Here is a 23,675-nt window from a genome sequence, read left to right on the forward strand (position 1 = left end):
CAGGTTGGAAATGGGGCTGTGTACTCTATTGCCATCTGTCAGAGCTGGGGCAGTTCTCTGCTGTCCTTTGGGCAGTTTTTTCTTTCTCTCTCCCACAGCCAACCCTCCCTCCAGGAGATCTCTGCTGTCCATGGCCACTGAGTGTCCCTGCAGGGCTGATCCCATTCCAGCATCCCATGGGGAGATGCTGCGCCCAGGGCAGGAGCCAAGCATTCCTACCTGGATCCAATCTGAGCCTGGCACAGCACAGCAGCCTTTGCCCCCTGCATTGCCAGAGGAGCAGCTTTCTGCTGCCCTGCATGGCCAGAGGGAGCCCAGGCCCATCTGCAGCAGCCCTGGAGCTGCAGAGGAAAACTCCCCCCTTGTGCAGGATCCGTGCTGCAGCAGAGCCACAGCTGGCACTGCAGGAGGGCTGAGCCCCCATGGATGGGGCTGGGACACCGCCCTGACACACAGGGGGCAGGGACTGCTCTCACTCTGGCAGTGGGTCTTTTTTGTTGTTTTGTAGTATTGCATTTTTATTTAAATTTTCCTAATAAAGAACTGTTATTCCTGCTCCCATATCTTTGCCTGAGAGCCCCTTAATTTCAAAATTATAATAATTTGGAGGGAGGGGGTTTGCATTTTCCATTTTAGGGGAGCCTCCTGCCTTCCTTAGCAGACACCTGTGTGTTCAAACCAAGAGAGCTGTACCTGGTGATGCCCTGGCACAGCAGCACCTCCAGCTGGGCCCCAGCATGGGCAGGCAGGGAGAGTGTCCATGGCCAGCACCAGGATGGGAATTGCCTTCCAACAAGCTTGAACCAAGACTTTCATTCCCGGATACAGTGAAATTATATATAGAACTTAGAGATCTGTGCTGAGGTGAGGGGCACAGTGATCCTCCAAGGCAGAAATCAGTGATGCCCCATCCCTGCCAGTGTTCAAGGTCAGGCTGGACAGGGCTTGGAGCCTTGGGCAGGAACTGAATGAGCCAGTCTGTAATTCCATGGTTCTCTGATCTGTCCAGTGCCAGGGCAGAGACTTTGCAGAATGGCTGAGGTGGACAGGGACCCCTTGAGATCATCCATTCCATCCCTCCTGCCCAGGCAGGGCCAGCTGGGGCAGCTTGTCCAAGACCATGTCCAGCTGAGTTTTGACCATTTCCACAGATGGAAACTACCAGCCTTCTGTTTGGCCAGTGTTTCACCACAACCAATAAATAAAAAGTGTTTTTTGGTGTTCAGAAGGAATTCCATGTTTCCATGGTTGCCTACTGGCAGTTGGAATATTTCACTGGGTACTACTGAGACCAATTCCAATTGGAGAATGCAATTGGGAGGAAAGAATTAAAATCAATATTCACTTGGGGGACAGTAGCAGAGCCAGGTAATTTAAGAAATGCAGAATAAGGAAGAGAGTTGGCCTGAGCACATGCAACAAAAGGAAAATAATAAAATCATGCTCTGCAGACCCATGTTTATCAGTTGCACTTAATTATTGCCAAGTGCTAAAATCTCCCTAAATCAGCAGTTCAGAGACATACAGGATAGAAAATGAGCTGGACAGATTTATTGCTTTTATGGGTAAAATTAATAAATTCTGACTTTATCAGAACGTATGCAGATCCAAGAAAAGATTTCTTTGCTCTAAGAATTCTGCCAGCCCCTTCCCACATCACTGCCTTCCCTGTGGTGTCAAGGCACTGCCTAGTTCTTTGAACAAGAATTCAAATTTCAGGAGAAAAGGAGACTCAGGGCTGCCCCCATCACTGCACAGCTCCTGAAAGGTGCCTGTGCTCAGCTGGGGCTGGGCTCTGTCTGCAGCAGCACTGACACAGCCAGAGCACACAGCCTCGAGCTGTGCCAAGGGAAATTCAGGTTGGATATCAGGAAAAAGTTTTTTACAGAAAGGGTGATAAAGTTCTGGAATGGCTGCCCAGGGAGGTGGTGGAGTCCCCATCCCTGGGTGTGTTTAAGAAAGCCTGGATGTGGCACTGGGTGCCAGGGCTGAGTTGAGGGGTTGGGGCTGGGTTGGACTCAATGATATTGAAGGTCTCTTCCAACCTGGTCGTTCTGTGAAATCCAGCAAAACAACAAATCTGGCCCAGACCTGCTCCCTGAATAACAGAGGGAATCTTCCCACTTCTCCCACTGCCTGGAAAACCATTCCAGCCCAGCCCCAGTACCTTGACTTTCTCAGCCAGGGGGTTCCACCTCTTCCAGAGCAGCCACCAGCCGCTCAGGCAGTCGCCGTAGTTGGTCAGGTCGGTCTCGTCGCGGCTGCCCACGTCGATGGCGATCACCACCTTGGCCCCCATGGACCTGGCCACGTCAGCTGGGGACAGCAGGTGTCAGAGCCCCTGTGTCACCTCCCTGCTGCCCCAGGTGCAGGTACAGACCTGCAGGGCTCAGGGGTGGCACCTGAGGGCGCACCCCCCGCGAGCGAGCAGCAGGACAGAAGTGCCCATGGGTGCCCATCCCTGCAGGGATCCAAAGGTGCATGTGGCACTTGGGGACACGGGTTAGTGCTGGGGAGTGACTGGGCTCAGCCTTAGAGGGATCTGCAGCCTAAACAACTCTGTGATTCCACATGAACTCTGCAGCAGCTCTGCCCAGACCATTCCTGCTCAGGGAGGCTCTGTGGGGAGGGAGGGATCCCAAATCCTGCCCCAACCAAGCCCTGAGTGACCCCAGGGTGAGTCCCCACAGCTGCACTGCTGGGGGACATCACTGACAGGGGATGCTGTGCCCCAGATCAGTGGCATGACCTGACCCCCCCTGAGGTCACCAGAAGCCCTGTGAAGCAGCAGGGGACAGGGCACACAGCACCAGGGCAGTGACACCACATTGGGTATAATGGGATGGAGCACATCAAACCCACATTAATTCCAAAAAAAGACCTGGGGGACCTGCAGAGAGAACAAGTGGCAGTGCCTTAGAGAGAGCAGTGCCAACGCTGCAGGGAGAAGGTGACAATGGGAGGAGCAGGACAGGGACCTGCCAGCGAGGAGGGGCTGGATGGCAGCCTGAGAACAGCTCTGGGATCCAAGAGAAGGATTCACAGCTGAAAGTGGGAAGAGAAATGAGGCAACACTTCCCACTTCAAGGTCAGTAAAAGGACGAGCTGCAGTCTTTGGATACGGGTGAGGATTTAGGGAAGCGCCAGGGGAGGGAAGAGAAGGACATGAACCTCACAGAATGGATTTCTATTTCTTTCACACCCCCAGAGTCCAAGATAGTTGCAGTTTCCAGAATAGTTTTGCGTAGGAAAACCACAGCTCCTGAAGAGCCAATTTAGAGGCTTAATTTAGACACTTCTTTAGATCAGATCTGTTCTGTGACTTGGATTTATATTCCTGGGCTTGTTCAGGCTATTGTTTCCCACCCAGTGTCACCTGCGCCTGCTCTTTGCCCTCTCCAGCTGTGGAGATGCAAGAGCTGCTTTGGTTTGCAGTCCACAATTCTTGCTTACAAGCACAGAGAATGGAGATGCTGATTTGAGGGATCTGTTTCGTGCTATTTCAGTTCCTGGGTTTTAGGTAAATACAGCCCTGATGGAAAAATAAAGTCAGGGTGTGACAGGAAGATGTCAATGACTCAGGTTGTTCAGGTGGGAGTTTCTGCCTGAGGTTCCTCCCTTTTACCTGAGTCCCAGACTGCAGTGACCCTGCAGGGCTCTGCTGCCTCTGAGCCCCCCACCCTCGTGACTGCAGTGAAACCTGACACAAAACACATCCCAAACACGGCCAGCTCACACCCCTGGGCCCTGCTGGGGGTTCACACCTCATCCCACACCCCACATCCCTCCTTGCATGGCCCCATGATTCCCCCACTGCCACATGCTCCAGGTGACACCAGCCTGAGCAGCAAATGCTGCTGCTCTCTCAGAATTATTTCCTAATTAACTGATTGAAGAGAAACTCCAAGGTAGATTACGTGTCTGTGGTTTGATTCCTCTTCTCTCCCCTTCAGCAAGCACTAAATTAGACTTAGCTGAATAGAACATACATACTTAGCTGAACAGAACTTAGGGAGTTGTATGTTCAGAATTTGGCTATCAGGAAATACTTCATTAAAAAAAAGTGTTAATAAAGCCAAGATAAAGGGAACACCCAGGAAAGTGAGAGCAAGGACTCCAGGTAACCAGCATGAGGCTAAAGGTGTCTGTGAGATTTCTCTGTGTTTTGGGGAAAAAACAAGAGCCCCAAGGCTTGCAGGCTGTTTGATGGGCAGGACTGGGAATTTCTCCCCCATGAGCTGTGCTCCTACCTGGCAGGTTGTTGATGTAGCCCCCATCCATGAGGAGATGGCCATCCTTGGGGTCACACAGGGGTGGCATGTACCCCGACAGGGACATGCTGGCCCGGACGTACCTCCACAGGGAGCCTGCAGGGAGGGCAGCAGCATTAATTAATCAGCCAGCATTAATTACTGCCACGCAGGGGGGAGGCTGCTGCACTCATTAAGATAATCAAGAGATAGAGGCTTTCCTCAGAACACTGTGAGGAAGTTATTAAAACAGTTTGTTATTTTCTGTATCATACTACTGGCCAGGATAAAACACAGACTAGGCAGACATCAGGCAAAGCCCCAGAATCCACAGTTTTAAGCCCATTCCTCACATTTACTGCCTCCTGTGGGATCTCAGCATACTCCTACTGCAGGGAGCACCAGGGTTTGTGGAGCTGGGGCTGAGGGGGAAGGAAAAGGTGCAGCTGCAGTCACTGTGTTCTACAGAGATCCACAAACCCCTGACTTTTAGCAGGACCTGAACCTGGAAAATACAAGCTGTAGTACCCCCAAAAATTCTCTTTTCCCTCCTCTGCAACAAGCAAAAGATTTGTCTTGTGAAACCACTGCAAATGCCTGCTGGGGATCATTATCTTCTCTTGGGCCATTTCAATTGGTGCTGTAAGGAACAGTAATAATCCTTTAAGCTGCTAGAAACAAAGTTTAGTCAAGTAGAAATTGATTGGCCGTGTTTCCTGTAAAACATTCTGCTTTAAGGCTCTTATACACTGATTTTTCTCTTAACATTTGCATCAACCAAATTGGGAAGACAGTGCATTTCCACAGGCCAAGAGGCTTGTCTGAGAAGTGAATCTTTAAAATACCAAGATAAGTGAGCCTTGTAGTGCTAAATCACTGCTCAGTAATTAACTGCTTGGTGCTTCCAACAGCAACTCTTCCCAGCAAATTCCCTGGGAATTGATTTTCTTTTGGTGTTTTCTTTTTAAAACAGATAACAGCTCTGTTTTTAATTCCAACCCCAGCACTCCTGCTGTTAGCACAGGTTAATGCTGGCACATTTGGGGGTTATTATTAATAGTTTTAGTGGAACTTCCACCCAAGGAAACTGCTGACGTGTGTTACACCTCACAGACCAAACCAAGATGGGAAATGGCAGCAGCTGGGAACTTAATTTATCTCCATTCAGTGGAGACAACCGTAACCATTCTCCAGCTGATTCCTTTCCTTCCATTAAACTTCCACAGGGACAAGCAGCTGGCTGGAGTGAGTTTCCTGACCTCAACTGGCTTAACCTGCTGTGGAATGGGAATACAAAACCTCTGAGAAGGGTTAATCCTTTTTCTGCTTGTTTTAGCTGCCCTGATCAAAGCCCAGAGTCCTTCAGCAGCTCCACAACCCCCCTGGCACGGCAGGAATGGGCAGTGTGACCTGTGCCAGCCCCAGGGACAAACATCAGATGTGGCAGCAAAGGCTGCAGCCTCCCCCAGGAATATCTGGGGCACCTGGAGGCCTCCCCTGCAGGCTGAGTCACTGACTGACAAAAGGCAAAGGCAGGGACACATCCCAGGCACCTCAGATCCTCCTCCCCTCTTCACTCAGTGAGAAACAGAAAGGACTGACCACAAATGAGAGCCCAACTCAGCCCCTGCTTCAGGCAGAGCCTGTTCTGGGGGAACACTGCTTCATTTAGGGGAATTTGAATTGTCAAAGGCTTTGGGTGCTTTAAGTCTGATTTATGGCTAGAATACCTGCACTTCACTTTAAGGATGCTTTAAATATACAGAAAGGTGCCAATGGAGCCATTTTCTCCCCAAATAGTCAATGCAGCATCTCATTTAATTCCCTCCCAGCAGCCCTGTCCCTTGTCACCTGTGTACAGCCACAGCTTGGTGCTCAGCAGGTAACACAGAGGGGAGAAACAAAAGGACAGACAAATTTCAAAGGGGAGACAAGCTCCAGGAAGAAGGGGTGACCCTGAAGCTCCCATGATGACTGAAGGCCTGGAGAGGCCACACTCACCATCCCTGTGCACCCTCATGGCCGAGGCAGTGATGTCAGTGGTGATGGTGAAGTAAGGAATCCACAGATCCTGCAACAGAGGAGTCCCAAATTGACTAAATCTGTCCCCTCGCCCTTGACCACAGCCTGTGCCTGACACACAGCAGAGCAGCAACCTCTGGACATTACCAGACAGAGCTACAGACATACACCTGCATGGATGGAGGAAATCCCCCCTCAGTCCTGTGTTTAAATTAATAAATTTGTCTCTCATGCAAACAATTCATTCAGAACCAGGGCACACAAAAATCCTCATGTCCTTTCTGCAGTAGCAAGAGCCCCTGGTTCCAGCAGAGTGTGCAGAGACAGCACAGAGAGCTCCTCACACAAACAGAGCCACCTTCTACAGGGGGGTTTTGTTTTAATTTCAGGTGAAGGGTGGGGTCTGATGGTCACTCCCATGCCAAGGGATCCTGAGGCTGTTTAGTGCTGGAGGACACGAAGAACATGATCATCCAAGGCTTCCTGACTGAGCAATGGCCAATCTGTACCTCCTGGTGATGGAGCCAGGGGTCATCACTTCAGCAAGAAATGCAGACCCAACATGTACTGGAATCAAAGAGAACACCAAACTCTGGAGCACTGGCTACAGGAACAAAGGATCCTGCAAGGTTAACCTCCAGGAAGCTTCAAGAGGTTGCCTGAGATCCTGCAGGGTAACACAACAGTGGGGATGTGGAACAGAAGGAGGGTGAGACACAAAAAGAATGGCTGAGCCAAGAGCTTTGGGAGTTTATTCAATGGGGCCAGCCCTGCTCCTGGCAGGGGAAGTTCTCCCTCTGGTTTCAGCTGTGCCTCACCTCCCACCTGCTGGAAAAAGCAAAGGGAAGGTGACCTCCCAAGTGTGCAGGGCTCTGCTGGAGAGAGGACAGTTTTGGAAAGTTTCCATAGTGCCTGCTGAAATGGTAGCTGCCAAAGGGAAGCAGGAGGACTTGTCTGAGTAAACTGAGCTTGTGTCCTGTTCCCAGGAACAGCTGATGCTGCTCTGTCAATCAGAAAACTTGAATCAAGGCTGAAGAGGAAAACCTGCCCTCCCAGGCAGCCTTTGTTCACTGGACACGGTGCCTGGGCCTTCTCCAGCACAGCTTTAATGGGCCTTAAACCCAAACCAAACACAGCTTTGGGCTCCAGGACCACTGGAGCTGGAAGCTCTCCCTCCCTGGCCAGGCTGCAGCTCCTGGTGGGATTTCTGTGCTGTTCAGCCTGAAATTCTGCACTGCCAAGCAGCAGAGGTTTTTCTGCTGAGTTTAATCTCCTCAGCAGCTCTGCAAAGCTGGTGGGACTGGGGAGGGCTCACAGGCACTGCACCAGGATCACAACCCCAGTGTAAATGCCAGAGCAAAGTGGATGAATAAAGAGTGATTACAAGAGAATTAGGGTGCCTCTCCATGCTGCAGATATTCTGGGGATTGCACTTCTCAGTGCATCAAGCACATATTAAGCAGAAATAGGGGAATGGGAGAAGAAGCCACTCTGACACCTCCTTTCATGCTCCTGCAAACACCTTCACAAAGCAAACCAACCCAAGCTCTCCCACGCAGCAATAAAGCTTCACTGCTCAGGGATTGTTCCACTGATTTTGGAACTGAGCATCATTCAAGTCTGAAACAGGACTTAATAAAAGTCTTGTCTGATTCCTCACACCTGAGCCCCCAGCTGAGACGATTTACAAGGGCATTTTGGCATGGGGATAAGAATTCTCCAATTCTCATCCAAAGAAAAATTCCAGAGGCTGATGCTCTCACAGAAGGAAGGGTAATTAAAGAGGAAAATAGCTCTATCTCTTGAGAAATTTCCTCCAAGCACCCTGGCCTGGGTTTGTGTCCAAGAGCCCCATCCTGGGTTTGGGTGTGCCCTGTGAGGGTCTCACGTGGATGATCCCAGCTTGGGGAGTTTCTGGGCTGGAAGCAGTGATGGGGATTTTGTCACCAGGGCCCCCACACGAGCAGCACTGCTGGGAATCAGGAGACACCCACATTACAAGGGTTGGCAGAGAGCAAATTTCAGAGAAAATGGAAACCTCCCTTCCAGTGTCAGAAATAACAGCTCAACGTCAGCACTCCTGCTCCTGTGGGGGAGAGGGGTGAGGGCTCCGTGGGAAGCACAGGGGTGTCACCTCACAGCCACAGCAGCAGAGAGGAGGATCTGGCCCAGAACTTCTAAATTTTAAACTTTTCTAGAGCAGCAAGGGTCAGGCCCTTGGTAGGAAGTTCCCAGATTTGCCTGGGATCATTGCAGATCCTCCCAGGAAGGAGCAGCTGTGGCCAAGCACCCAAACACAACCTCTGCTTGTAAGGCTGTAATGGATTTTTACTGATAGGAATTTCCAGGTAGAAATCATTGCTACCCAACCAGCTAGGGAGAAAAGATGGATGTTTGTAGTTTGGATCCTTTAAATTCATTGATAAAATACTTTTTCAAGGTTCCTGACTCAGCTCCTGTTCCTTTCTCAGTCTCCCTGTACCCTGGGGCAGCTCCCAGTTCCAGGACTGGTTACCCCACACTGAGAGTGGGAATTGCAGTGAAGGAGAAACTCCCCCTTTCCTGCTAGGCTACACAACATTTTTCCTTATTTATCTGAGGGATTCTTCCCACAAGAGGAAACCCTGGCCATGGACTGAGTTCAGCACAGAGATGATGCTGCTGGATGCCTCAGGACTGGATCTCTCTCACACAAAACCTTCCTGTGGCTGCCAGAGAAGAGCAGAATATGCAACTACAGCTGTTGAAATTCCTAAGGAAGGAATCTGCTGCATCTTAAAAAGGAAGTACAATGAACTGACTGCTGGAATCCAAAGCAGGGATAGATAAAAACGGCCTCAAGTTGCACCAGGGGAGGTTTAGGTTGGACAGCAGGAAAAATTTCATCATGGAAAGGGTGAGCAGGCATTGAACAGCTGTCCAGGGCAGTGGTGGGGTCACCATCCCTGGAAATGCCCAAAAGCCACGTGGATGTGGCACCTGGGGACGGGGTCAGTGGTGGCCTTGGCAGGGCTGGGGGAATTGTTGGACTCAGGGATCTGAGGCCTTTTCCAACCTTGATGATTCCAGGAGTCTCTAAAACCTGCTTGTCTCCAGCACCATCCCCTCTGCACAGCAAACTGCTATTTTAAGCCACATGATGATTAATCACTTACTTTCATATTTGCATTTAGGTAGGGAATGTTTTGGATTATTTTTACCAAATATATTTAAAGTATATACAGTGTTAATTTGCTACATGATCTTTCATCACAAGGATGCAAACACAGGAATAATTTGGTGAAAATTGCAAATCAGGTGAAATTCCAAGCTACCCAAACACTCTCTGAGCTGGGTAATGTAGGAAGATAAACAATGATAATGTGCTTTACAATCTGCTGCTGATGAGGGAAGGGGGAGAGGTGCATTCTAAAGGTGGCTCTTGGCTCAGGTGAACACAGCAACTACAAAAAGGTGCAAACCAGGACACAAAGGACTCTGCCATTGTTACAGCTTTCAGTAGGCTGCTCAGAAAAACTCACTCCAGCTTCAAAACTAAAATTCAAAAAAGCCAAAGCCATCACAGCCCAATTCAAGCCCCTCTCTCTGGTGTGCCCTGAAGGTCTCTGAGACCTGATTTGCAGGAAAATAATGATGAAGCAGTCTCAGCTGTTCTTCTTCAGTGTCACAATTTTCACTTCTTCTCTCAATGAGATCCCATTGTCAAACTGAAATAGCTACAAATAATCTACAGTTTGTGTTTTTTAAATCCACCAAAAAGAACAGGCTCCATCCTGCAGCCATGGACCACCACATTCACAGTTTCATCATATTTTCAGTCACCCAACAGCTCCAGATTTCCATATAAGCATTAATAAAAGCTATTTCTGCTCCAACAGAGCACGGGGACATAATTTCCTGTCCATAAGGTGAACAAAGAACCTACCTCTATCTGCTTATCTTTGAAGATGTTGTTGATGCTCTTGTTAAAAGCTGCTCCAGAAAACATAGAGGTTATTGGGTATGTCAAGTCTAGAATAGTCTTAAACACTGAGTTCATAACCTAAAAAGGAAAAAAAAAAGGCATTTCAAAGGTCAGAATCCATAGGAATGTGTGCATTGAGGCTGCAATTCCAGAGACATCAAATTCCAGAGTTCAGAGCCCTCATGCTGGAAGCATCACAAGTGCAGAAAGTGTTGAGGGGACAGAAATACAACTACAAAATCTACAAGCAGGAGCTCCCTGTGTGGTAAATTTACATTTAGCAAGCCCCAAAGCAGAGCAAGGCCTGCAATAAAGCTCAGCCAGAAGGAGAATTGCCCCCTGTGCCCCACAGCAGCCCCAGAGCAGCGTGCCCAGCACAGCTCTCAGCCTGGGCACGAGGCCACGGGTGCTGCAGCTCCAGCCTGTACATTTTCTCTATTAAAAAAAATGCTCTGAGTTGTCTTCTTCCCCATTATCCTTCCCACAGCACCTGTGTGGTTCAGTGGTGTGGGAAGGAGCCCATAAATCCATGGCAGGAGTTGCTTCATCCATCTCCTCTCATTTGGGGATCACACCCAATTTTTCTCCCAGAGCTCAAAGCTTTTCTGTGCCTCAATGCAAGCATTTAGAGAATCATGTCTGGGGTTCTCTGGGACTCCAACAAGGTTCAGTCAAACAATCTCATAGAGCTTTAAACCCTTTCTATGGAGCAGGCTCCATTATTTGTCATTCCCAAAGTCAGTTATTGGGATGTGTTATGGACCCAGCATTTAACTGCTGCAAACTCAGCAAGGGAAACCAAACCACATCAGGTTCCCTAAAGCACTGCAGGTCCCTGCACACCAACCCTTCCAACACAGAGATCTGGAATTAAGCTTTCACAGATTCCTTTTTTCTCCATTTCAACAGCATTATTATACCTATGTACTGACCTACAAGAGAAAATTATGAAAATCCCTAAACTTTATGGCATTATGGCCATAGTATTTGCCCATAACTAGGCCATCCTAATAAATCTTAACAAAATTCAATGTTTAATACATTACACCATAGTCAAAAAGTAAAAGACGACCACAAAACCCAATTAATTCCTTTCAAATTAAATCACTGGATGAAGTATTTCCATGAGATGAAATATTTTCTCTCTCTACATGTTCTCTGTAATTTAACAGCTTCTCAGAGATCAGGGCATCCTTCCCAGGCAGACACACAGAACAGCCTCAAACCTGCCAGCTGTTAGAGCAGCTGTGAGCAACATCTGGCTTGGCTTTACTCTGCAGGATCAGCCTGAATTGCCATGTCCAGCTGCTTTCAAATTTCTGTCAGGGATCTGCCCAGAGAAAACGAGGGCAAGGATAAAAAAATGATCATTAAGAAGAAGGATGGGAACAGGAAGTGTGGGAGAATGCAAAAGGCTGAGCACAAACCCAAGGATGAAGCTTCATTCACATCCTCACTCTGGGTTTGATGTGCTGAGGACAGTGTGCCAACCTAACTATAGACTGCTACCCACAGCTTCAGAGGGAGATGGAATTAGTGCAGCACCTAAAATAGGGATCAGGTCTCTTCAGAATGATTAAATCAGGGGAAGAGACATCTACAAAGAGCCCTTTATTTAATACTGAAGAAAAACCTCACCCACTCAGCAGCAGCCATTGGGCTTCCCTTGTTGCAAATTGTATTTATGGTGCTGAGCCTCCACATTTCTCAGTGATCTCGTCCATGGACAAAATACTTCCAATTAACACTTATTTCTTAATATTCTCATTTCTCAAAGCTGGAAGATGCCCTTTAGCTGAAGCTGATGGCCAACAGCCTCCCTCAGCCTTCCAGGAATAGCTGCAAGCACCTCCTGTTCCCCAGATAAATTCAGTTAAAGATCACCCTCTGGGGAGGCAGACAGAGCCTCCTGCCTCCTGCTCCATTTCCTACAGGAGCTCTGGGAGCAGCTCCAGCAGCTCCAAGAGTTTCATCCCAGCACCACCAGGATGGAAAGCCCAGCCCTGAGCCAGCTCTGCCAGTGCTCTCAGGGCTTGGAGGACATGGAATCATGGAATTTTTTGGGTTGGAAGGGACACTAAAACTCATCTCATTCCACCCCTGCCATGGCAGGGACACCTCCCACTGTCCCAGGTGCTCCCAGCCCTGCCCAGCCTGGCCTTGGGCACTGCCAGGGATCCAGGGGCAGCCACAGCTGCTCTGGGCACCCTGTGCCAGGGCCTGCCCACCCTCATCATACAAATTTTTGTCCCATCACACAGTCTAAATCTATTCCTTTGCCTCTTATCCTGGCCCTGATAAAAATTCTCCCACCATCTTCTTTATAATCCTCCTTTCAATATATAAAGACTTCTCATGAACTTCCATTACTACAGCTCTGCTACAAGATAAGATTTCTTTTTTAAAAAGACCTTCAATCCTAATATCTTTTTTAAGTGACCCCAGGGTATAGAAAAGTTCAGGTTTTGCTCACAGAGCAGGACAAGAGCAAAGGCACATGATGATGGACAAGAGGAATTGTCATCTCTGGCTCTTTTGTTCTTTGATGCAGCATTGTGGCAAACTGGTGTGAAAAGTCAGTATAATCCCAGGATTTTTCAATGTTCCTGACTATAAAAAACCCCCAAGGTTATAGAAAAACTTATGAAACAACAGAAATTTCAAACAGATCCAGTATTTTTTAAACTACTCAAAAGATCATGTAGTGCCTTCTCAGCAATCACCTAAAAAGTTTCAATAAAACAAGGAAAGGAATTCCCACAGAAAAAAAATGTTAAATCAATACAATAAAAACATAACTCAGGGATGGATGAGAATTGGCATGACAGGGAAAAGCCAAGGACTGATTTCTGGCCAGATCTGCCCATTAGAGCACAGGATCTCCCAATGCACAAATGGAGCAGGGTCAGAGCAGAACCCCCACATTTACTGGAGCTGTCAGTGCCAGCAGACAGTGACAGGCAGCAAATGGTGGCAGGGTCCCACCCAGCCAGCCCCATCCCCATTAGGAGCAGTGTTTTAGCCCCACACACATCTATAACTGTATTTCTTTCTAAGAATATTCCATCCTTGTGAAATATTTCTACTTTGAGATATTAATCCTCCAATTAAATAAAACAACAGTCTGCAAACACTAAAGCTTTGGCTTGTTCACATTGCTGGTAAAATAGAGGTGCAGAAGACACAGAGACAATAAACAGTAACTAATCTGACTGGGAATTTTCATATTTCCCCCTGTATTTTGACAAGAGTAATTTATTTCTTCACTGCTTCATTAGGTGCAGAAAACACATCCCATTAAAAATATCCCTTCTCCCAGCACCAAGTGTACAGCTAGAGAGATGCCAATTGCTAAAAATACCAAAAAGAGAAGTAAATGCAGGACAAACAGCATTCAGCCTGATGGATTAAACAGAGAGATAAGAAAAACTCAGAGCTAAGTAATCCATGCCAGTGAAGACATTTCCCAGCAATAACCTTCCCCAGCACAGGCTCAGAGCTGCAGAGGAGCAGGAGCAGCAGGTCCTGGAGCAGGGAATGCTCCATCCAGCCCTTCTGCCTGGCTGCTCCTGGGGCATCTCCTGGGACAGCAGGGAAGGTCCCATTTGGGAAATGGCAATTTGGGCGTTATCTGGGGGATATTTCAGCTCTCTCACCCTCAGTCCCTTCAAGTGGATCTTCCAAGAATCTCCTAAGGCTGTTTCCCACACACTGGGGCTCCTTTCCCCTCTCCCTGCTCAGCATTAACACCATACAAGAGTCAACACCTCAGAACAGCCACTGATAAAAGATTTCTAATGCCCCAAACTCTGCACATTGTGATCTTGGAGAGGGGATTTCATGGCTCTCTTCAGTTTGCAGCCATTCTGCTGGACACTGCTGGCACCACTGGGAAAGGCCTCAAACAGATCAAGCTTTGTTTTTGTCCTTTTGTCCTCCTCAAACCCTCAGACAATTTCTGGGCCGGACATGGACCTGCAAGAACACTCATGGAAGTCCTCATGAAAATCTATTGTTCATAAATCAGATGAAATGTTTGCTCTAACAGAGGTCAATCTCTTCTCCCACTACTTATTTGCAGGTTTCAAGGCACCACCACCTGAAACAGCCCCAGGCCAAAAATTGCCTTTTACCTTGTGAAAAGTTCTCTGAGCTTTTGCAATTTGTGCTCAAAAGTTAATAAATAGATTAAATGCCTTCATTTCATCTCTAAGTATTCCTGATAAAAGTGACTGTGATTCCAGCTCCAGAGTGGGAACACAGTCTAGAGAAGCCCAGGAAACATCTCCAGCTCTGCCTCATGCCCTGCACACCTGACAAACAGGAAGAGAATCCTCTGGAGAAATGCACAAAAGAGAATTCCATGGCTGTAGCTTAGCCAAGAGCTGGAGAGAGGGCAGAGAGCCCCAGAGTGCTGGGGGATGGCAAAGCTGGGAGGAATCAGCACCCATTCAGATGCTGCCTTGGAAACACAAGGTGGGAGAGAGGGAGCAAGGTTAAGGGATGTCTGACACAATTCAGTGCATTTGGCTTTATGTCTTTAATCTTGAAGCTCCCCCAAGGTTTGCGATTCCAGCAAACTGCTCTGGATCATAAACAGTTTATGTTTTGGGTGCTTCCCAAGCCAGCCAGGCACAGGCAGTTCTTAAATAAAAAGCATAAAATCCATATTCTTCTGGCAAGCAGTGATGGGGAGGTGAATCAGTCCCACAGTCTCTGCCCACCAGGACAGCACAAACATCCCAGGGCCTCAATGTGCATTCCAGTCCCTCACACAATCCATCCTCCCAGAGACAGCTTTTGTTGCAAAGCCATGGCAGATTAGAGGATCCTTGGGAGACATAAACAGTGCCCACATGCCAAGGACAGGGTCCTGTTTCCCCCTGAAACCCAAGAACTAAGACTCTTAATTGCATTTATAAAATCCTCTATATGTTGTTTCATTTTCAGGGAGAAAATGTACAGGAAAATGTGGGGTTGATGTGAAGAATACAAACCTTCAACCAACTAGCAAACTTCATAAGGAACCTCACCTTCAGTCAGGCTGAACCAGGGTCACCTGGGACAGTTTTCATCCAACATTGGATCAATAAATAAAACCAAGGCCAGGCTGGATGGGCCTTGGAGCACTTGGAAAGTGTCCCTGCCCATGGCAGGGGTGGAATGAAATGATCTCTAAGGTCCCTTCCAACCCAAACCAATCTTTGATTCCATGATAAATAAACTCACCTAATGAAGTCACTATTTAAAACAACCTTACCAAAACTTGGGTTAACTTTGAAAATGAGTTTTTGTTTGTACTAAATATTGAAAGTTAGGACCTTCTCCTGACCCAGAGTCCCAGTGCTGTGGAGTGCACAGGCAGGACCAGGAGTGACACATTTGGGAGTTATTTAGAGAAGGATTACCTCTGTCACTCAGATCCACTGACACATGACAGCATGTGAGAAAGAGAGAGAATTACACAAAACAGAAACACATTTGTTGAGAGCTGGAAAGGAAACAGGCCCCAGCACACAAAAGAGAAGATAAAACAAAGATAACCAGGTGAGCACACTGAAACCACATCTCTGTGCCTTGGCAGTGTGACCAGGATGGGTGCAGAGCTAAGCCAGGCAGCTGCCTCCTGACTCCTTGCACATGGAGCAGCTTTTCCAGGTGATCCATCACTGCCAGGCAGGGCTTGTTCTGTGGCACACACACTGAATTTCAGGAGGCTGCACCTTCCTGGGGTGCTGCTCATGCCCTGCTGTGCCTGGGTCTGGCTCCACTGGGGGAAGGAAGCACAGCATTCCCAGTGGAGGGAATTCAGTGCTCCCATGGGAGGGAGCATTCCCAGTGGAGGGAATTCAGCATCCCAGGGGAAGGAATTCAGCATTCCCAGTGGAGGGAATACTTCCAGGGGAGGGAATTCAGCACTCCCACGGGAGGGAATATTCCCAGTGAGGGAACATTCCCATGGGAGGGAATTCAGCATTCCCAGTGGAGCGAATTCAGTATTCCCATGGAAGGGAATTAACTTTTCAAGTGGAGGGAATTCAGCATTGCCATGGGAGGGAATTCAGCACTCCCATGGGAGGGAACATTCCCAGTGGAGGGAATTCAGCACTCCCATGGGATGGAATTCTGCATTCCCATGGGAGGAAATTCAGTGTTCCCATGGGAGGAAACATTCCCAGTGGAGGAAATTCAGCATTCCCATGGGAGGGAGCGTTTCCAGTGGAGGGAATTCAGCATTCCCAGTGGAAGGAACATTCCTAGTGGAGGGAATTTAGCATTTCCAGTGGAGGGAACATTCCCAGTGGAGGGAATTCACATTCCCAGCGGAGGGAATTCAGTGTTCCCATGGGAAGGAATTCAGCATTCCCAGTGGAGGAAATTCAGCATTCCCAGTGGAAGGAACATTCCTAGTGGAGGGAATTCAGCACTCCCAGGTGAGGGAATCCACATTTCCAGTGGGGGGAACATTCCCAGTGGAGGGAATTCAGCATTCCCAGGTGAGGGAACATTCCCAGGTGAGGGAATTCACATTTCCAGTGGAGGGAATTCAGCATTCCCAGGTGAGGGAACATTCCCAGGGGAGGGAATTCAGTGCTCCCAGCAGAAGGAACATTCCCAGTGGAAGGAATTCAGCATTCCCAGTGGAGGGAATTCACATACCCAGGTGAGGGAACATTCCCAGTGGAGGGAATTCACATTCCAGTGCAGGAATTCCCATGCCAGTGCTTACCATGGCCCACTGGCGAGCTTTGATCCTCATCTGGTTGTAGCTGCGCTCCTCGGCGTACAGCGCGCTCATGAAGGCGCCGATGGACGTGCCCCCGATCATGTCCACGGGAATGCCAGCCTCGATCAGCGCCCGGATCACGCCCACCTGGGAGCAGCCCCTGTGCCAGGGAGGGAGGGAGGGAAGGGAGAGAAGAGCCACTGTCAGCCAGGCCGTCATTGAGGAGTGCAAGGGCTGCTGATGAATGGCGCCTTCTAAGGAAGCCGAGCCCGCGCCAGCTGAGCTGCCAATCTCTTGCTGAACAAGCCCCGGTGCCAGGAACAAACATTATGAATGCAGGAATCCTCCCAGAGACTCCCAGAGGAGCTGAGGGAACACGACCACGCAGCCTGGAGCACTGGGGAAGGCAGGGAGATGACAGCAGCCAAGAGCTGAGCTGGTGGAAGGGCGAGGGGAACGTCAGCGTGGGTCTGAGGGAGCAGAGTCTGCTGGGGTCCCCCCAAAGCACCCAGGAAAGGCTGGGGTTCAGAGCCCTTCACACCAGGTCCTTTCCTGGTGGTTCTCCACAGAAACTGAGCCAGCCTGGGGTACTGGGAAGGGGCACCACATGGATTAATAATGAAATTTGGAGGTGGAAACAAAAGCAAGCAGAGACAAACAGTGATGAGAGGGCAGAGGTTGAGTCTGTACACAAGCCCAGGAGAGGGACAGATGAGGAGGCAACTTTTGAGGATAAGACAAATTCCTTCAGGAAAATAAACTTATTCCTTGATTTCAAGTGCAGAAGGAATTCTGAGCAACAATGGAGACAGGTGATAAACAAGAGATGAACCTCAGTGCTGATGGGACAAGAGGAAAACAGAAGCAGCAACGCCCCTGCAGCAACCAGCTCTTATCCAGCTCTGCTCACATGGATTTGGGAACCCCTGGGGATATTCCCTGAAAAATATTAACCTACTGTGCAGTGTAAGGTCAAGTGGCAAATCAAAGAAAACAGAATAAAACAGAAAACATAAGAGCACACATCCAGGATGGACCAGTATTTGGAAAACCACAAGCAAGCTCACACCTCTCACCCAAAGAAAAAGCAGAACTAAAAAAATGACAGAGAAAAGCATAAAAGGTGACCAGAATATGAGATGGACTTCACAGGAGGAGAAAGTAAACTGGAATCACTGGGGGAGATCCTGACTGATGGGAAACATGCAGGGTCAGCAATGATATCACCATGCAGAGATTTTAATGGAAAGGAAAGAATTTGCAGACAGGTGTACACAGAGCACAAACTGGGGAAGCCACTGTTACCACATGCTGGAGAGGTCAAATCACAAATGGATTTAAATGTGGAAAGGATGAATCAAAGGTACCAGGCAGTCAGTGGCTACTAAACATGACAAATGGGAGGTGCAAGCTGGTGCTCAGGAGGCTCAGGAGCTGCTAATTGCTGCTCCCCACCATCAGAAATGAGAGAGCAGAGGTGGAACCCTTGATCTGCTCCTATGAACATCTGATCATATCTGATCTTTTATCCCCTAGTGGGAGAGGGATCCCTGCCTATCCCACACAGAACACTGCACTGGAGGCAAATTGTCCTTCCAAGCAGCCCAAAGCTCCAGCCTCTGCTTTCCAATGCTCTGTCCAGTGAATAAGAAGCATTTTTGATTAGTTCATCCCAGCTGGATGAATGCTTTGCAATCTAGGCCACAAAGCAGTAAAATAAACTTCCTTTTCCCATTTCCATCCCATTTTCTGTCCCCCACGGTTTGCTCTATTTCCATCCTCCTTCCCCTTGCTGTTTACATCCTATAAATACTTGCTAACAGCTGCCAAGTCCACCGTAGGTGTCACTTGGCCAAGCTATGCTGAGCACATTCTTTCCATCCAAATAAATCCCCTCCAGCTGCTGAAATGCTTTGGGACAGGTTTGTGGTTATCCTGGGTGTAAATGACTTCAATGACAGATCTGTGCTGCTGCAATTCAAGAGCAGAAAATGGTTCATTTCCCTTTCCTCTCCAAATTCCCCTCTTCTCCTACTGCTTCTTCCCTCAAGATGTCCTGAGTTAAAGGAATTACACTTTTTTCCTGCCCATTGTTTTTAGGTTTTTGGAGTGCAGCTATTTTGGCACTCTGCTGCTTGTGCCTGGCACTTCCCACTGTCTCAGCCCTGATATTCCACAAGGAGCAGAGCTATCCCTGCACCTCCTGCCCTCTGCAGACAGCCCACATCAGGTGCCTTTCTTAGGGCACCTTAAAGTACCTTAAAGTATTTCCTACTTGGAGGACAATTTTAAACAGGCCATGAGTAGCTCCAGACTGGATTCTCTCCCTTTAGCTGTTTTTCCCAATTCAGACATCCATAAATATAAAGGATTTGATGTGAGCACTCTGGATTTCTTCCTATTTTGCTGCATGATGCCTTTGCATGAATAACAAAAGATCATTATTACTTTTATTGGCAAGTCATCCCCTCCTGGTGCATCCACAGAGTCCCTGCCAATACCACACTAATGTGACAGCCACAGATCTCCAACAGATTCACTGATCACAAAGCAAGATGGGAATCAAAGTCCTTTTCTTCCTTGTAAAAGAACCTCCCATAAGCTGCCTGACTAAATTGTTTCATTTATACACAACCACAGGGCTGATTCTTCCAGCTCCAACACCCTGAGCAGGAACATTGCTGGAATTTGCAAATTAAATCCTGAAAAAAGTCAAATGTGCCTGAGCCCCCCCTTTTCTCCAGGTGGTCCTGACCTCCTGAAAGACAGAAATGGGGATTTTTCTCCCTTCTCCCTACAGCTTTAGGCCATCACAGCCCCAGCAATGTTACCACATGGGACTTCTCAACAACTCCTTGCAGTTGGTTCTGTCCTGGGCACTTCCCAGCTCCACAAACACGGGCAGGCTGCCAGGGGAAGCGTGTGCCAGCACCTGCCAGGCACTGATCCCCTCTGCCAGCATCCCTGGGCTCCCACAGGGCTGCACTGGGCAGCTGCAAACTGAACAGGGAAAGGAATTGAGCCAGGAGCAAGATCCATGTTCACAGCCAGAGGACTAGTGCAGAAAAACCCCAGGGATTGTGCACTCCTTGTAATACCAGGCCCAATTTCACAGGGGACGTGTCCTGGTTTAGGGAAATGTGGAATTACAAGTGTTGGGCAGGAGGAGAACAAAGGGAGATGGAGAACTCCTGCCAGGGCTGTACCTGCACAGCAGTGACAACGTGGGACAGGGAAACCTCCTGGTGACACAGAGCTGAGTGCCACTCACTGCAGGGCAAAGGCACAGGGGAGTGCTCTCACATGGGAGGAAGGAGCACCCAGAGAGGGGAGGGACACCCAGAGTGTCCCTGGAGCTGCACATGCAGCTCCCCTCACCCTAGAGCTCCTGAAGGAGCAGCTGGATGGAGGCACCTCCCCTGCCAGGACCAGCACTGCCCCAGGACAGTGACCAGGGGCTTAGGAACAATGATCTACAAGATGACTTTCAAATAATTTCTATCAGAACCCAAAGATTTGCCCAGGAGGTGCAATCAGGATCTGAACAGAAACTCTTTCCATTGTACTCAGTGCCTAGGACAGGTCTGGTTCATTAATGCCTGTAGGAGTGACGGGGGGTCAGCATGGCTGGGACAGACAGACACCAGAGATCTCTGCAGTTAGGTCATGGAATTTGGGGTTTATTGCAAAGGGCCTGGGTGCAGGGCCCTGCTGGGAGCTGCCAAACACAGCTCAGAGCAGGAATGAGAGAAGAGAGGGGGAGAGAGGATGAGAGGGTGAGAGAGTAAAAGCAAGAGGGGCAAGAAGGGCAAGAGCAAAGAGAGTAAAAAAGCTAAGAGAGTAAGAGAGGCAAAGTTCCCATTACAATACCATAAATCTTCTTCTGTGTTGAATATTCTGATTCTCACTAACCAATCTAGTACAAGATACAAATCCTATAGCATTTACATACAGCCTATAAGAATCATTACATTACCATACTGTGTTACATTTTAAACCCTAAAAACTCCTCTTTGGGCCCCTTCTGCCAAGCTGTAGGGTCTGCTCTGACCCTTGGGCCTGTCTGCAGGCAGAGGGTTGTTCCATCAAAAGGGGATCACCTTCAGCTGGCCACACCATTGTTTTCCAGTTGTTCAGTAACTGAGGGATCTCAAAGCTTGCTTTCATTTCAATCTCACTTATAGTTTCCATATTCTCAAAATCTTTTGCCAGGCAATCATATTTATAAGGCTTTCCTGTTTCATCTTCCCCAACAAATGCCCTTTGCAGAGAGAGCTGAGCCAGCATCACCCAGCTCGAGGAGGGGCTGAGGACAGGCTCTGTTCCCAGCCCTGCCCCTGCCTCAGCCTGGCCTGAGCAATGCAAAGCAGGGGCTGCTCTGGCCATCAGCTGCCCCAGGTGCTGCTGTCTGCACTCACCAAATCATGATCCCCTTGCTGAATGAGCCTCCTTAGCTGTGCTGGCTAAACCCCAACACCATTCCTTCTTTACTACTCATGGCCACAAGGAGGTCACTTGGTCTGGTCAGCTGGACAGGAGGAGACTGAGGGGAGACCTCACTGCAGTTCCAGGCTCCTTGTGAGGGGAAGAGCAGGGACAGCTCTGATCTCTGCTCTGGGCCAGGGACAGGAGCCAGGGCACGGCTGGGGCTGGGCCAGGGCAGCTCAGGCTGGAGCTCAGGGCAAGGCTCTGCCCCCAGAGGGTGCTGGCACTGCCCAGGCTGCCCAGGGAATGGGCACGGCCCCGAGGCTGCCAGAGCTCCAGGAGCCTTTGGGCAGCGCTGCCAGGGGGGCTGGGACAGGAGGGGGATTTGATGATCTTTGGGGTCCCTTCCAGCTCAGGATTTCTGTGATTCTGGGAAAGAAATGACCACAAAGCAGTGAGAGAAGGTTGGAGACCTGCTTCCCTAAATACCTCAGCACAGCATACACTGAGAGCTCAGCCTTTCTGCCAGAAGGTCTTACAGGAAAATTCCTGCTGCTGAAATGAGCCCTTGCTTTCATCCCCTGGGGAAGTGCTGCTGGCATGTGACTGCATGCATGAAGGCCAGAGCAGAACTGATAAAAGGAAAATTCCCCTGTGAGCTGTGCATGTGCCAGCCCTGCACGTGCTGCCAGAGCTGGGATGGATCTGCCTCAGGAGAAGGCAGCCAGTGCAGCAGGACATCCCAGATCTGAGTGCCAGCAGGAAGGCAGGCTGCCCTCCTGCTCAGGGCTGAAGGAAACACAGTCAATACAAAACCTGTATTTTGTGCACCACTATTTCCCCCATTAGCCACACCAGCAGGATGCTGCCTGTGTCTGAAAGAACACCCCAAGCTGGGAGCAGCCAGAGGGGACACTAAGGGGACAGCCAGGCAAGGCTGCAGCTCAACCACCTCCAAAGCCCATGTCAGCTCCAAAAAAGAAGCTGGGCTCAAAGAGGAATCCAGCCTGAGCAGCCCATCTCTCCTCCTAACTGACTCAGCAGGGTGGAGGAGATCTCCCTGAATGCTCTGAAGAGATGCTGTTTCCTTGGGCTAAAGAAGGATTAAGGCCATGGCTGCTGCACAGTTCTGCTGTGTCTCCCACCAAAGCCTCCCCAGAGTGGGACACAGCTTCCAGCCCTCCTTCCTGATGGAGTTACCAGGCAAAGGAGGCAGGAAAATAGAGAAATTGTCAAGGGGAGTTTATTAAGCTCCATTAAAGCCCAACAAACCTGAATTAAGAGACCCTCAGAACCTTAAAACCCCTGAAGCAGCAAAGCCATAAAACCAGCTTTTCCCTGGAAGGGTTGTCCAGGCTTCACAGGCTGCTCAGGGCAGTGCTGTGGGGAATGGTTCCAGAGGGCATGGAAAGCCACATGGATGTGGCACTTGGGGACAGGGGTCACTGCTGGCCTGGGCAGTGCTGGGGGAATGGTTGGGCTCAATGATCTTAAAGGTCTTTTCCAACCTTAACCACTCTGCAATTCTATGATTTTGTATTTACTGTGTCCATTTTGGAGATGTGGTGCCTTGGGCAAGCACTCCCAGCCCTGCTCTGAGCACAAAACAAACTGAAGGTGCCTGAGCTTCCAACCCACAGGACAGGACAGCACACCCTGAAACCCACCATGTGCAGCACACAGGGAACCCTGGCACCTCAGGGATCCCAAAACAGGCTGGTGACTGAGCCTGCAGCTCTCAGAGCACCACAGAACCATTACCTGAGGGGTGGTGATGGTTCTAGATCCTTCTTGGAGTCATTGTGGAGCTGTTCCTTGTACTGGGGTGAGTGGACATTGGATGTTGTTTATGTTTATGAAGAGCTACATGGAGGAAAGGTGACATAAGGAAAAGCCTCTTCTTTACACAAACAGCAGCATTTTTTTTTTTGATGTCTTCTGTGCCTGATCCTGGCATTGAGTGGTTCAGTCACTGGCTCAGAACTGGAACAAGTCTGCTACAAGTTGCAACTGGACTATCTCCAACTGGCACCTTCGAGCTCTTGCAGCAGCAGCAATATACCCAAACATTGCTTTGAAATCTAATTCCAGTTATATCTTTCCAATAACATTATTTCCCAGACTTCCTGACCATAAAACTTCCCAGCATCATAAATCAGCCAGAATTATTGCAGTGATTTTCTGCCAGCTCCAAAGGAGCACAGCACCCTGATCCCTGCATTTCTGCAGTTCTACGTGAGCCCTTACAAGGAACTTTGCAATCCTGACAACATTAATGAACTGTTAA

General features: G+C 49.0%; 1 protein-coding gene across 2 annotated transcripts in view; it reads right to left on the reverse strand.

Moving 5' to 3' along the window:
* Nucleotides 1-23,675, reverse strand: part of PNPLA7 (patatin like phospholipase domain containing 7) — a 137,214-nt gene that overhangs the window by 13,251 nt on the left and 100,288 nt on the right. For both annotated transcript variants that reach the window (XM_064728109.1, XM_064728107.1), the window contains exons 27-31: nucleotides 16,967-17,123; nucleotides 10,198-10,314; nucleotides 6,252-6,321; nucleotides 4,251-4,367; nucleotides 2,168-2,316 (exon numbers count right to left, since the gene is read on the reverse strand). In XM_064728109.1, coding sequence (XP_064584179.1) covers nucleotides 2,168-2,316; nucleotides 4,251-4,367; nucleotides 6,252-6,321; nucleotides 10,198-10,314; nucleotides 16,967-17,123 — 610 coding nt within the window. The remainder of the gene's footprint in view (nucleotides 1-2,167; nucleotides 2,317-4,250; nucleotides 4,368-6,251; nucleotides 6,322-10,197; nucleotides 10,315-16,966; nucleotides 17,124-23,675) is intronic.

The sequence above is a fragment of the Zonotrichia leucophrys genome, chromosome 17 (assembly GCF_028769735.1).
Source record: "Zonotrichia leucophrys gambelii isolate GWCS_2022_RI chromosome 17, RI_Zleu_2.0, whole genome shotgun sequence".
Lineage (NCBI taxonomy): Eukaryota > Metazoa > Chordata > Aves > Passeriformes > Passerellidae > Zonotrichia > Zonotrichia leucophrys.